Source organism: Desarmillaria tabescens, assembly GCF_030435595.1.
Source record: "Desarmillaria tabescens strain CCBAS 213 chromosome Unknown EV420scaffold_39, whole genome shotgun sequence".
Lineage (NCBI taxonomy): Eukaryota > Fungi > Basidiomycota > Agaricomycetes > Agaricales > Physalacriaceae > Desarmillaria > Desarmillaria tabescens.
In genome coordinates, this window is record NW_026848338.1 from 379108 (window position 1) to 394871 (window position 15764).

The 15764-nt window shown below is 47.0% G+C and overlaps 2 protein-coding genes across 2 annotated transcripts; both read left to right on the plus strand.

Moving 5' to 3' along the window:
* Positions 1-1360: 1360 nt before the first annotated feature.
* Positions 1361-4595, plus strand: EV420DRAFT_1483295 (uncharacterized protein; the record flags this gene model as incomplete). Its single annotated transcript, XM_060469959.1, has 13 exons — positions 1361-1486; positions 1538-1724; positions 1840-1882; positions 2185-2404; positions 2558-2693; positions 2769-2890; positions 2939-3119; positions 3172-3200; positions 3243-3321; positions 3442-3528; positions 3591-3774; positions 4062-4460; positions 4535-4595. 13 exons carry the CDS (start codon positions 1361-1363, stop codon positions 4593-4595), a joined length of 1854 nt encoding a protein of 617 aa, XP_060326814.1.
* Positions 4596-14394: 9799 nt separating this feature from the next.
* Positions 14395-14868, plus strand: EV420DRAFT_1483296 (uncharacterized protein; the record flags this gene model as incomplete). Its single annotated transcript, XM_060469960.1, has 2 exons — positions 14395-14633; positions 14682-14868. The coding sequence occupies 2 exons, from the start codon at positions 14395-14397 to the stop codon at positions 14866-14868; spliced, it is 426 nt and encodes a 141-aa protein (XP_060326815.1).
* Positions 14869-15764: the final 896 nt, after the last annotated feature.

Consider the following 15764-nt stretch of genomic DNA (forward strand, 5'->3'; position numbering starts at 1 on the left):
CAGTTTGGGGATGATAGGCAGTCAAAGAGTTTCCTTGTATATGAAGCATGTCATACAATGCTTTCATGAACTTGGAAACAAATTGGGGTCCCCTATCTGAGATAACTTTGAGCAGCATACCATGTTTTGCCCATACTTGATCCTGTAGGATTTTTGCCCAGCCAAGGGAGGATAGTTCATCGGAACATGGAATCAAAATGATTTCTTTAGAAAATCGATCTACTATCAGGAGGATGGCATTATATCCATTCAAGTCTGGGAGGTGAGTCATCATGTCGACTGAGATATGTTCCCAAGGTCAGGTGAGAATTGTGTTTGGGTGAAGCAGGGCTTTTCTTGACTGCATGTTGCTTTTGGTTCGCTGACAAGTTTTGCATCCCTTTACATAGTGTTCAATGTCCTGTTTGAGCTTTGGCCACCAATATTCCCTCTGTACTAGTTCCTTCATCTTTTCTATCCTAGGGTGTCCCGCCATTATGTGGTCATGGTGAATGGCAATAAGTTCTCCTCTCAGCTTCATGTCTCTGGGTACATATATGTGCCCATCATAGTATAGAAGTCCTTCTTCCTTTGTCATTCCTTTAAAATGATGGAGAGAAGCTTCTATCCCCTTGTCCCATCAAGTTATGTCTCTAGTTGCACTTTGAATTTTATTCTGTGTTTCCCCTTGCTCTGGCACAGTCAGGACACAGAACATCTCTGGTTTAAGCAGTACCACATCCTGGTTGTCTGCCTTTCCTTGTTCATGATCTGCTTGCTGACTAAGCAGGTCTGCCTTTTTGTTAGCAATGCCTGGCTTGTGATGCAGAGTGTAGTGGTACTCTGCTAGCTCTGTAACCCATTGTGCTTGTCTTCAATTGAGTTTTTGCAGCTTTCAGAAGTATTGCAAATTACTATGATCTGTCCATATTTTGAAATCCTCTTGTATGGAATACAAGACTGGTATGCTCATTTCAAATGAGATTGTGCCTGAGCACCCCTGGCACCTTGCCATTGCTGTATATGGATAAGGTCTTGTGATTTTTATTAATCAGACTTGTTATTTGCTATAAGCAGCTATAGACTCAAAATAAATCAATATATATAGATACTTAAATAATTTATTAAAATTCTGATCTGGGTTCACGAATAGCTGAAGTCAAGGGAGTAAATGAGATCCTATCTCAATCCTATCTTGGTCCATCATCCGGCTCCTCACTCATCAATTTAGGTATGATGCTTCTCTGACCTTAGAGCTTGAGGATGCAGTTAATGTCATATTTGCACTGAAAAGTCTATTAATTGGGAGATATCGCGATGGGACGATCACTGAAGCAGTTTGCTGACCGATATTGGTGCGAACCTGAAAAGGCCTGTATCGATGAAATCAGCACCACAGAAGAAGACCAATTTGATGCAATTCTTGACACCATTATCCTTGCAAAGGTGGTGGACATGGCCTGCATCTTTTCGTGTATCCCGACTCATTCATACTATCCCAGCTTTTGTGAGTTAGTCATTTCTTGAATGTGAGAGCCTTCCTAATCCTGTCTGGTAGATTCGGGAGCTGCTGGAGCAATGGACCATGAAGTTGAATGAACTTTACACATCGCTTGGTGCATATAGGAACAGATTAATGCCAAGTCCATGGGCAACTAACCAACAAGAGAATGTCTATCATGATATTTGCCTCCTGGTGAACAACCAGAAGGATGAGTCCATCAAAACCTACACCAATGCCCTTTGTATTTTGGATGGCATCGCTTTTCATATTCGCTCAGTGCTTTGCCTTGTAAGGGGATCCAACACTGTTTAAATCAATTTCTGATTGTTTCTTTGCAAAAACTTTCATTCGTAAAGGTAAGATTCCCTTAGTATTCATGGTACTCGCTCTAACTGTAAGGTTTGAACACTCGGACCACCTCAGAACTACAATGATCTTTGAGGAGACTTTTGAACAAAATGTGCAACATTGGAAGAAAGCTTTCATTGATGCCGTTGTGATATCACCATTCCTGCTCATTCTGTACCCAGGTTCCAAGAAACATATCTCCACCTCACTTACTTTACAGGTAGGAGTTTTTTTTTACCATCTCACAAAGGTATCACTGATGTTTGCTTGCAGGTCGGAGGATGACTTGCATCTTATGGAAAACCGGAACTCCTCCAACATATTGAGGAAATGCTCTGGCATTGTATTATCAGTGTCATGTGGGGCTGTTGGACAAGTGACACTGGATTGACAAACTTCTTGACTGAGGCTGCACCATTGATCCGAGGTGACTCTGAGGGAGCGGATACCTGGTTTTCTGATGCATTTGCTGCCCTTGTTCAGTGTAACCAAATCCTTGGCCTGGAGGTTCATGTAGGATTGGCAAATGTTGCTTGGCTTAATGATAGTCGAAACTTTGAGGGAGCTCACAAGGTGGGACCCCAGGCAGAACAATGCAGAGGACGTTCATCATTGCCGGCACAGAAACACCGAGTAAAATGGAAACCAAGGTCTTGCAGTGCCCCTCCTCAATTACTTCTTAATGCCTGCCACCTCCCAGCTTTTACACTTGGTTCGATTCCCAAGGTTCACCGCCTCTTGACATTGCAAGTGGAACAATGGGGCCACAGACACTTTCCGGCACTCTGGCCCCATCCACCGAACACTGACTTGAACATTAACGACCTCCCCACCATTGAGCTCGGTCAAATTGGTGAAGATGGTTCTTTGTTTGTTTGAGCAAACAAGTATCCCTTCTTGTATCACCAAAAGAGGCAACGATCTACATCTGTATCAGCTAGCCGAAAGCAACTAAAACAAGATCGCAACCTAGCTCGTTCTGGAACAATGGTTGAGTCTCCCCCCATTTTAGTGGGTGAAAGATACCATACATTCTATCATTTGCCATTGCTTAGTAATGTATGTCACCCATCCCTTTTTCGAAATCCTATAAATGATGTTTTTTAGGAGGTTCAAGATCGAGCATTGCTGGATGGATGGCATAAGTGCTGTATTAATGCCTCAGTTTCACTTTCTGTAGCACCTGCTGTAGAGTCAGCGCTGGTATATCGCCTGGATTTCAATTTGGCCATCAACAATCCTGTTCGCACTCTTGAACGTTTTCATGACCACAACATACTAGTGGTTGGTGCAAAGACATCTTAGATCACTTGGACACTGTCTTCACTTTCTAAGATCAGAAATCCTGATGCAAATCGAGATTTTCAAGGTTTGTGTTTTTTGTTTGCAACACGACAATATATTAACACAGTATACAGACCACCAAGGACAGGGCCATGACATGCATCTGTCTTTACGTGAACTGCATGAAGAAAGCCAGGAAAATGAAGGTCTTATTTTGAGTGCACTTCATCTGCCCTGCCGCACCCAGGATTTGCATCCCTTACAACTATAAGGAGCGAAAATGAACTCTTGTTTCAAAACTGACTTATTTGTAGAATTTTTTCCAGTGACATGGGAGTTTTCAAACAGACGTCTGTTAACACAGAGTGCATCTTTCAGACAGAGGGGTATCCTGCATCCGCCACCCACTTCTGGTATGTGGCAACAAAAAGTGCTATTGACCGCATCAAGCCCTATTGTCTTGGGGTTTGTACAGTTATCCAAGTTCATTGTGGCCACCAGCTTTGGTACCTCTTTCAACGTCACGTTAAAAAGCATGACAAGTTGATACATGCGTACCATGACTGGGATTCTGACTTTGTTAATGACCCAAAGCAATGGAAAGCAGAAGTTGTTGTCCTCGAGCCTGGTAATGTCCTGTACATCCTTTCAATGATATGGTGTGATTACCGCTGATAACAAGAATAGTTTCATTCAACCAGGCACTCTTCATGCAGTAGCGACACTCAAAAATTCCATTGTCAGAGGACAACATTTTTACACTACTACAACTTTGTCAAAAACCATTTTGGGTCAGGTTGATACTTATATACATGGGGTCGAAATTGAGAGAGTTCTGTACTTCCAACTGAGGGATCTCCTCTTTTGACTGATTTTGTACCTTGAAGATGGGCTGAACACTGATAGTAAGCCAATCAACTAATTGTTTTCTCTGATGCCTCATCAGGATGGTTTCAGGCATAGAAAATGATTCGTCCAAATTCAAGGTCAATACAGCTGAAGGGCTTCTCGACATAGTTGCACTCAGCAACTTGCTCCTCTCCCTTCCTGCCTTAGACATTGTCGCTATTTTTGATGCTCATAAACCAGATGCATATGGGCCACTCAGCGAGGGGAGACAGGCATATTTTGACATAATATATCGTCTTCAGGAGCAGTACTCTCTGATTCTCTTTCCCGACACACCACTTGCCCATGATGCATTCACCAAACCTTTGGATTCTCTAGTCTCACTTCGCATTGCTGATTTTGCAAAGACTTCTGCCATTCATTTTGCATGGTCTTTGATACTATCTGCAAGGAAAGCACAGGGTTGGCGGAAGGTGTACTTGAAAGCCTTCAAACAGTCAGTGGAGAGGACACTGGACTTCTTTTTCGCTTGTACTGGAATGTTGGGAGACTGTAAATATGTGTTGATAGACCATTCCATCTTAGGCCCACTTTCTTCATCTGGCCAAGGGCCCATCCACTTGGTATGTGATTTCCCGGACAGCATTCATCATTTAACCCAAATCATATAGATGTGACTGTAGATGAATGGGCAGTGATTATTACGATTTCACATTCTATCTTATCTTATCGCCTTCATCGTAATCCTGCTATGCTAGTATTCCGGACTTGATCGCATTCACCATGCGGGTCTAGCGTGTTTAATGCGCCGTTGCAGACACTTGTAGTATATTTAGCATGACCCAAACTGTATTTAAGTAGCTCGACTGCAGGTCTTAAACCTCAGTCTCGAACTAAAGTTTATTCACCCGATAACCTAGTCTGAACTCACTCTCGCTCAACTAAGCGATAGCTCCCTTAACGCAAACCTGCGGACAACACAAAGCGCCTGACCGAAGTGCGAGTCACGCTTAGTTGTTTGATCTTGTTTGTGAAATCGGTCGCTAACAATTAGTTCGAGACTTTCTTACTCTTCATCAACAACAACGTTGACGAACAGTAACGAATGAACCCCATCGAACAATACCTCACCGACCTTTTCGGACTTCAAGGCTTTATTGCCATAACCTACCTCGCATTCCTGTATGGATACGAGTACCGACAAAACCAGGAGCCAGTCTCCGAAGAAACTCTCCCCGTCGAAGCCCCCAACCAGGAGGCTAGACGACAAAACTCACCCCCTCCCAACTACATTGACGACCGACCTGAACCCATCATCCACTTCATTTTCATCACAGACGACGAGTGGATCACAGAGGACTCCTACACAAGCGAGTCCAGTGAGTCCGACACCGAGGTGGAAGGATGGCCTGCACAGAGAGGCCCAGTCGTTGAAGAAGAAGAAGAGCGAGGAATCTACGAACAAGGGGTGGACCAGCGTGTTCTCTCTCCCATTACCGAGGAAGAAGATGAAGGGGAAAGCGAAGGAAGTGACCCCTGGAACGCCCCTTCCCCCACTTCAACTGAAAACTCAGCCGCCAACCCTGGATATGATTCATACGGACAGCACCTCTATCAAAGAGGGCTTAGACATCATCTGGGAGAAAGAAGAGAGGCTGAAGATGGAACTGGAAGCAGTTCAAATGAAGAAAGCAGCGATACAGAGGAGGACTACGACAGCGACGAGCTCCCAGGGCCGTGCAACAACTGGTCCCCTCCAAGGTTGGACTCCAGAGGAGAGACATGGGGCAACTACTATGCCCGCGACGACTCATCAGACGACGAAGGCAGCTACCTCAACCTCGTCACCCGTCCGAACACCCCAATCATCATCAACGATCGGACCAGGGAAGCAGTTACCGAGCTCGACAACTGTGGACCCACGTACGACGCCGACGCCAGCTGCGATGTATGCAGACAGCTGCAGGACTACGCCGATGCGTGGCTCATGTACGAGGGAATCGAAGCCCCTGCCTCCGTCATCCCCTACGCCATCTATCCCCTTGCACCAGAACACCCCCATGCAGCCCCCATCCCCTTCATTGCACCCTGGGTATGGGATAGACCCCGAAGACCAGACTTCGATCAGGTCATCCTCAGGGTCAATGAGTGGGCAAGAATCATTCGAAACTGGAACCGTATCGTCACGGGAAGCACAGAGCCTTTCGAACGAGTCCGACCTATCGGACTTAGAAGAAGGAGAAATTTACGAGAACCCTGGAACAGGGTGGACTTCGACCTACGGCAGCAGCATAGAGTCGGAGAATACGGAGAGGAGGATATTATCCCCGAATTCGTGGAAGGATCTAGCTCGGGAGCCTACTGAGGCCGAGCTAGAAAATATGACATATTTGGAAATGCTGCGATGGACAGAAAGGAAGCTACCGCGAGAGCTGTCATGGAACAGCTCACCGCAAGGAAGGTACTTCCAAAAAGAAAAGAATTCACAGATTGGGGCCCAGGTGATATACCGGGAAACCGTTTTCCACACCAACATTCTGTGGAACCAAGTACACCCGGATGATTACACGGACCCCGGGGAACGATACCAGGTACCCGTCCCATCGGAAACAAGTGGAAGCATGGTGGACTTAAGCCACCTATCGATTCTCAGAAGAACAGGGTATGTTGACCCTAGCCGACTATTCGCCGCTGCAGGAACCCCAGGAAGTGCAGGCGCCGCAGCCGCGGTGCCAGCTCAACCTGCAGCCCCAGCCCCTGCGCCACAGGGTTCCATGACCCCTCACCATAACCCCGCATTACGATCACTGCCACGACCGGCAGCAATCCCTATCCCCGCCGACCCTGTACAACCACCGAACATGCCGCCACCCTTTATTGTCGGGGTGGCCAACACGAATCCATGGGGACAGGTGAAACCACAACTCGCGGATCCCCCCGAGAAGTTCAAAGGGGAGTCCAGCGACGTGGACCGATTCCTTAACCAATGCGAAGATTACTTCAACGTCTTCCCACAACAGTTCACAATGAACGCGTATGGACAAAACCCTAACCGGGTAGTGTTCTGCACGTTCCGGTTCATGGACAAGGCACTACATTGGTGGAATCACGTGAGGGACGAATACTATGATGAAACCTGCGGTTATCTGCGATACCCGGCATGGCAAACGTTCAGGCAAATTATCGAAGACCAGTTCCGAACCGACGCAGAAGTTGAACTCAAGTTACAAGAGTTCAAGCGAATCAGACAAAACACGTACAAGTCGGCTAAAGAATTCTTCCGGGACTTCGAACGCCTAGCCAAGGAGTCCGGGAAGCGTCACAACGAGGAGTATATGATCGAAATACTCAAACCGGCAATCCGGAAGAACGTTAAAACCGCCATACACGCCACCGGAACTGCGCTACCCCGCACATATGCAGAGTGGAAGTTCCGGGTAGAACAAATGGACTACAACTACCGCGTAGGATTAGCGGAAGACGCAGGCAGAAGCCAAGGAACGCAGGGTCAGCAGAACAAGGGAACGGGAAAAGCCGGAAGCTCCGGGAATTCCCAGGGTGACAAGAAGACGGGAACGGGTACCACGTACGGGGGCCAAGGACAACCCATGGAGATAGATCGTCTCCGCAAGGAAGGGTGATGCTTCCGTTGTGGCCACAAGGGCCATCGGAAGCAGGACAACAAGTGCCCCAAGGACGAAAGTACATGGCTCGTCAAGCACCAGCCCAAGTTCTCACGTGCCCAAATCCGCGCAATGTATCAGCAAGTACTAAAGGATGAAGAAGGAGAGGCCTCCACATCGAAGATCGAGGAGGTAAAAGACGAGCTGGCGGCGTAAGCAACAAACGCGCGTCGGCAAAGGACATGATTTCATTTAGTGGTGCGTCACAGAACCCCGCGGGTCGGACTAATGTACCGCATGTAGTATCTCAAGGCAATGACAAAACTTTCACGCTATCACAAAATGAAATTACCAAGTCGCATATAAAGAAGAACGGTGTACAGGGGATTACCACCGTGCTCAAAGAAGAACCCCACTCAAGATCCTTGGCCACCGGTGCGAAAGCACAAGCGGCGCATGCTGCGCAAGGCAGCGGGACACACGGGATCAAGGTCAACATCGCTCCGTGGAGGGTAGGTACCGGCGCAGAAAATGGAGGAAGAGCGGCCGAGCCAGTAGTGGGCGAAGGCGCCTCCAGGCAGGAGAGGAACGATGCAGGGCCTCGCCCGAAGGTGGAACGTACGCACCTGCCCTATGCGGCCAACTACCTCGAAACGGCGGAGCCGCAAGAGGGAACGCGAATCCCCATCAAGAAAATTGCTGCCCCGCAAACAACAGTCAAGGTAACCGGGGACATTATCTATCCCCCTCCGATCACGGTGCGTCTCCCATCCTCGTCACTAACACATAATGGCACCGGGGGCCCGTGTTCCCCGGTGGGCGGGTCGGTGGGACCATTATGTGCCTCTCCTATTTGTAATAAAAAGAACATTTCTATCGAAGAAGTGCCCGATGAGGAAGACGACTACAGTTACCAACAAAGCCTCAAAAAACGAGGGGAAGACCCGGTGGTGCACACCGAGGAGTACCTGGAAGACTATGAGGTAACCGAACTAGAGGAGGAATATTACGACGATAAATGGGACAAAGGGTGGCTTAAACCACACAGCGCCGAATGGGTAAGAAGAAAGATGAGGCAGGAAAAAACAATGGAAGGAAAGCTCGCCACTCTGCGCATGTGGGTACACCCCAGGCGCCTTATAGAAGTCGATGAAGATCTAGTCTTAGATCTCATCGGATCGCCTAAAGAAGCGTACCGACAAAGAGAACAGTGCCTACAAAACATGGAGGACCTACGCATTCCCCCGCAATATATCAGAGGAGGAAAGGGAAGGAGCATAAACATCTGGGTCCAACTTGAAACCCTAGACACGGGTCACATACGAGCGGTCGACGCTCTAGTCGACAGCGGATGCACCGGAAGCTGCATAAACCGAACGTTCGTACAAGAAAACCAAATGAACACCGTAAAGTTATCAAAGGCACAAGCAGTATACAATGCAGACGGCAGCAGGAATAAGGGAGGGGACATCACCAAAGTCGTAGAACTTCGAATGATGATTGGAGACCACCATGAAAAAATCGACCTCACCGTCGTTGACCTAGGAAATGTACCCCTATTCCTAGGACATGACTGGCTCAAACGACATAACCCAATCATCGACTGGAAAACAGGAGCTGTAACACTAGCAAGATGCGCATGCCGTAAAATACCCTTCCAGTTACCAGACGAAGACCCGGAGCAGAAGTGGGGAACAGAAGTAGAAGAAGGGGACACAATCCTAGTCATTGACTTTGAAGAAGCTTTTCACATACGGGCTATGGGGAGCAAGGCAAATGAACTGGCCGCCAAAGCTAATCAAGCGAAGGAAGCCAAATCGTTCGAAGAAATAGTACCCGAACCGTACCGGGAATACCGAGACGTGTTCGCCAAAGAAAACTTCGATGAACTACCACCCCGGAAACCATGGGACCACGCCATTGAACTAATTCCCAATGCCAACGCAAGCCTAGACTGTAAAGTCTACCCCCTTAATCCCACAGAACAAGAAGAGCTGGACAAATTCCTTGACGAAAATCTGGAATCAGGAAGGATCAGACCATCCAAATCCCTGATGGCGTCGCCCTTCTTCTTTGTCAAAAAGAAGGACGGAAAGCTTCGACCCGTACAAGATTATCGAAAGCTAAACAAGATGACCATAAAGAACCGATACCCCCTTCCGCTCATAGGGGAGTTGATGGATCAACTCAAGGACGCCAAGTACTTCACGAAGCTGGACGTATGATGGGGATATAACAATGTAAGGATCAAAGGAGGAGATGAATGGAAAGCAGCGTTTCGAACCAACCGAGGGTTGTTCGAACCGATGGTGATGTTCTTCGGACTCACCAATTCCCCAGCAACCTTCCAATGGATGATGAACGACTTGTTCAAAGAACAGATCGCAAGGGGAGATGTCACCATGTACCTAGATGACATCCTGATCTGTACCAAGGACAAAGACAGGCATCGCAAGGTCGTTCAGGAAGTCCTATCCATACTCAGGACAAACAACTTATTCCTCAAAGCGGAGAAATGCGAATTCAAGGTATTAGAAACCGAATACCTCGGAGTAATCATCAGTCAGGGATCAATCCGCATGGACCCCGTCAAGGTAAAAGGAATCACAGAGTGGCCCCAGCCGACTAAGAAACGAGAGCTACAATCGTTCCTGGGTTTCACCAACTTCTACCGAAGGTTCATACGTGACTACAGCAAACACGTACGCCCCTTAACCCAACTCACGGGTAAGGCGGAATGGACATGGGGAACATCTCAGGAAAACGCATTTCAAGAGATCAAGAGGAAGCTAGCAGAGGAAGTGGTATTAGCCATACCAAATCGAACCAGGAAATACCGCGTAGAAGCCGACGCAAGTGAAGGAGCGATAGGAGCTGTTTTATCGCAGGAACAAGAAGGAAAGTGGAGACCCGTAGCATTCCTGTCCAAGGCCCTCACGGTAACGGAACGAAACTACGAAATATACGACAAGGAACTCTTGGCAATCATGCTAGCCCTGGAAGACTGGAGACACTACCTCATGGGGGCATACCAGGATTTCGAAATCTGGACAGACCATCAAAACCTCCAATATTTCCGAAAGCCTCAAAAACTCAACCGTCACCAAGCTCGATGGGTGACGGAACTTGCGGAATACCATTTTACTCTCCATCACAAGCCAGGAACGGCAAACAAAAAGGCAGACCTGTTATCCAGGCGGGCGGACCACGACCAGGGGAGCGATGACAACACCGAAGTAGTAATCCTAAAACCGGAGATGTTCCGAGCACTCATCATGCCTAGTGAAGAGGAGATTCACAAGAAGATCCGAACCGCCTTGCGCGATGTGACCAGATGGGACAAAGGAATAGAAGTGTCTCTTCATCACCCCAGAGGGATCACACAACAGGAAGGCCTGATGTACTACGATGGACGACTGTACGTTCCCCGGGACGCCAAACTACGGGGAGAACTTATAGCCATTCATCATGATCACATTACAGCAGGACACCTGGGGATTGAAAAAACCAAGGAACTAGTCCAACGAAATTATTGGTGGCCAAGACTGAAACAAGATGTAGAAAAGTACGTGAAGGGATGCGAAGCTTGTCAACGAACGAAGACGAGCACCCAGAAGAAGCGGGCACCCCTACACCCTCATACAGTACCTTCTAGACCATGGGAACACATCACGGTCGACATGATAGGCGAATTACCTGATTCAAATGGGTATAACGCCATCCTTATGATAGTCGACCGTTTCTCCAAAGAAGTAATCCCAGTACCCTGCTCCACCGAGTTAACCTCTGCGGGATGGGCCAAGATTCTCAGGGATCATGTGTGGGCCAAACACGGAATGCCACAGAAGGTGATCTCGGACAGGGGACCTCAATTCGTGTCCAAATTTATGAAGGAGCTATATGACATGCTACATATCCAAGGAAATCCGTCCACAGCTTACCATCTGCAAACCGATGGACAGACGGAACGGGCCAATCAAGAGATTGAAAAATATCTCCGGATCTTCATCAATCACAGACAGAACGACTGGAGCGAGTGGTTGCCACTTGCAGCCTTCCAGCATAACAACCGGAAACATTCCACCACCGGATATTCCCCGTTCGAAATCAACCATGGGCAGAAACCTCACCTTGCCCCACTCACGTTAAAGGAAGGAACAAACCCAGCAGCCAGGGAATTCGTAGCCGATATACAAAAGGTTCACGAACAAACTGCTAAAGCATTGGAAAAGGCGGCAGAAACCATGAAACGACAATATGACAAGCACCAACGACCGGCAGTGGAATACCAACCAGGAGACAAGGTATGGTTAGATTCCACAAACCTCAGTCTTCCTCGACCAATGAAGAAGCTGGGCGACAAACGAGTCGGACCGTTCGAAGTAATATCCAAGCATGGCGCTTCGGCATACAAACTACGCCTCCCCCCTGCTTGGAAAATCCATGATCGTTTCAATGAAAGCCTCCTTACCCCATACCATCCGCCGGAATTCCCAATCCAAATACAGCCCACGCCCCCACCACCAGACCTCATAGACGGACAAGAACAGTACGAGGTGGAAGAAATCGTGGACAGGAGAGAAAGAGCAAGAGGAAGAGGAAGAAGGCGCGGCACAGGAATCAAATATCTAGTCAAGTGGAAAGGATATCCAAGGGAAGAAAACTCGTGGGTAGACGAGCAAGACCTAGACAATGCTAGGGACGCCATCGAGGACTTCGAACAAGTCTCGTTCATTACTCGGCCGCCCGCAGACTGGTGGGAAGACAACGATGAATCCGACTCCTGGACGGAAACAGAGTCAGTAACTGAATCCGAAACCGACCATCCTTTGGTACAGGCAATACAAAAATACCTGATAAAACCAAACTACGTTGCAGTCGGGACGACTGCCTTAACAGGGGGGTAATATTACGATTTCATGTTCTATCTTATCTTATCGCCTTCATCGTAATCCTGCTATGCTAGTATTCCGGACTTGATCGCATTCACCATGCGGGTCTAGCGTGTTTAATGCGCCGTTGCAGACACTTGTAGTATATTTAGCACGACCCAAACTGTATTTAAGTAGCTCGACTGCAGGTCTTAAACCTCAGTCTCGAACTAAAGTTTATTCACCTGATAACCTAGTCTGAACTCACTCTCGCTCAACTAAGCGATAGCTCCCTTAATGCAAACCTGCGGACAACACAAAGCGCCTGACCGAAGTGCGAGTCACGCTTAGTTGTTTGATCTTGTTTGTGAAATCGGTCGCTAACAGTGATGGTGGTGAAAGAAAGAGTTGCTGAAGTCATGCAATCTCCAGACTGATCAGTATAAATGTACTTTCCCATATATACTTCCCAAATATGTTATCAGTGGTTACAATTTTGGATGTGGCCTACCATGAAAACTTTGCTCTCTGTATTCAAATGCGCTATTGCATATTCCCGGAACGATTGTTACATTGGACCCTGAAGTCCTTTTTCAAGGACATGTACTGATGACAAGTTTATCAGAAGCTTCCAAATGTCCTTATTCCCATCACACTCATGTGTCTGATCCTATCTGAACTTCAAGCCTTATAAAAGCTCTTGTCAGGTGTGACATCAGCTCTCCCTCTGATATCATTGGTGACAGCCTTAACCCTGGGTCAACATCCTTTGCTGGGGCTGCCCCATTGCAGGAAAACAAGGCAGGTGCAGAGGCTTCAATCCCTGTGGAACAGAAATTCCAATCCTATGTACTCTTTCTGGATGGCAGATGCAGCAGAGAGCATTCACTCTGAGTCAGTAATTTTTATACACTCCAGTTCTGACCTTGATATTTTCCTCAGTGTGGAGAATGAAGAAAGTATTCCCACCGACGAGGAGACGAGTGCTGCGTTCATGACCAACCATAATCGTCAAAACAAGTGATCACTAGCACCGAATGGCAGGATCTGGTGCAGTATGACCTTGGTGTGTGAGGACGCACAGTAGCAGACATGATATGGAAAAAAGGATGCAGAATGTGGGGGATTTTTGTACCTGGAACCCCTGTCACTCGATGGCATTTCTGACTAAGCAGGCCATCCAGCTCGATGACCATTTTTCAAATTCCTTTATCAAGACCAAAAAAGGAAATTGAGTTCAGACATTGGACTACACTAATTATGACATGCGCTCTCCATTCGACTTGTTCTAGTCACTCCGTTCATTCCTATGCATATAATTGGCTCATTTCTTTATTTCTTTAAGGTTGTGTGATGATTTCCCTGCCTTTGAAGCATCTGAATTCTCCCAATGTGTCTCAGGCAGTGACTATTCGCATCTCCTTCCTTCCAACGCTGGTCAGTAGTGACTTTGCTGCTACCATTGACAAGGAAGCATCAGGCAGAGAGACCATTCAGTGTGGATGTCACAAGAGCAATGTGGGGATTGAAGATGGCTGGATCTTGTCATCTCAAACCTCAGTTCTCCATTTTATGGTATTAATCAGCATTTTCGATGTGTAGTTGCCTTCATCCATATTGGAATCTTATAGTACACACCACAGGGCATGATTTTATGCATCCTAGGTGAGAATAAAAGTGAAGAAAACACCCTGCCCAAATCAGGCATTGTCATCCAGCTAAAGCGACTCAAGCCTGGCTTTAGCTGGCTCCTATATGGGCTTGAACCTAGAATGAGTCTGAGCCAATACAGACTCAGGCTCGCCTTATTACTATCGATCAATGGTCACCATAATCCTGAAGTCTTTTTTAAGCAGATATCACCCCATGACAAGCTAATCCGACTCTAATGTCATTGCCATCTTCTATCTAAAATTGATCCGAAATACATGCCTGCATGCCGATCATTTCGGCCATTGCCTCCAGTGAAATAAAAGCCTCCGTCAGGTGCGACATCAGTCTTATCTTCCCCATCAAGATGCTGTCGGATATTGTTGGTGACAGTCCCAACTTGGTGTTGAAGTCCTCTGCTAACACTTCCCCATTGCAGCAAGACGATCCGGGTGTAAAGGCTCCCAGCCCTAGGGAAGGTGGTATTGAGAATCTGAGTCTGGCAGCAGAAGCACAGACCTCCCAGTGAGTAATTTTTTCACCCCTGCATTTGGAGCTTGATATTGCTATCAGTGTGGAGGATGAAGAGCCCACTCCTGTATGTGAGGAGCATCATGCCCCATGTCCATGGCCAATCATGGTTGTTGAAACAACCAAAGACTTCATGGACTTAGAAGACTTGGATGTTCACCATATCATCACTGCCACCAAAGGTAGAGTCTACCTTGGCATTAGCATTCGGTACACCGGGGAAAACTAAAGTTTTAGCTCTGTTATATTGGCTTCTGTGTTTTCACATACAGTTTTGGATCGAATGCAGTTTTATGAGCTTTGTTTACTGGTCTGTTGTATTTTCAATACATTGGAAATGTTGCTCTTCTCTTTTCATAATTTGGTTAATTCCTTGTGTTATTTCTGCAATATGATATTATGACGTGAAGATGACTCAGATATCTAGCACTTTTTCATCATCATCCTTGTGTAGGAAGTGATGTCATGCACTTGATGGGAGGAAGGCAATAATTTGTATATAACAAGTAGCACAAGCAAGCAGCAAAGCTTGCTCCATTAGATTTGGTCACACCTTCAGCTGTCTGTTTTTGCGTAATGATAGTCAATCTTCAAGGGCTCGAAAGATTGCCGACTGTCCTGACATCGATAAGGCTACTCGCTTCCCTCCCCTCTATTCGCTCCCACATACTGCCTGTGCTGCAGTTTCCTACCACTCTCCCAATGTATTGCACTTGGATGCTAGGAAATGCCAGGACTATCGACGGCAGAGACCACGACTATTGCAGAACTGACATGTCAACATTGTATTTGTGTGGGAAATACAATCTGTGCTTTGCAGAGGGGGATTTAGCATATAGAGACCAATCAAAATGCGGCAGGTTTTGCGTCGGTCTTTATACTAGGATTATATCGGATTCACAACATCCTCCCCAAAAAGTAGCCTCATTTGCATACCAAGTTAGTCGTATAGGTAACCCCTGTCGCTCGATGAGATTTATGACTAAGCAGGCCATCCAGCTCAATGACCTAATTTCAAATTCTATCATTGAGATCAAAACAGGCAATAGGTCTAGACTTCGGACTTTGCACCTTGGCTTCAAAATTGCCAGAAGCATGTTTGCTGCTGCATATCTGGCATGCAAT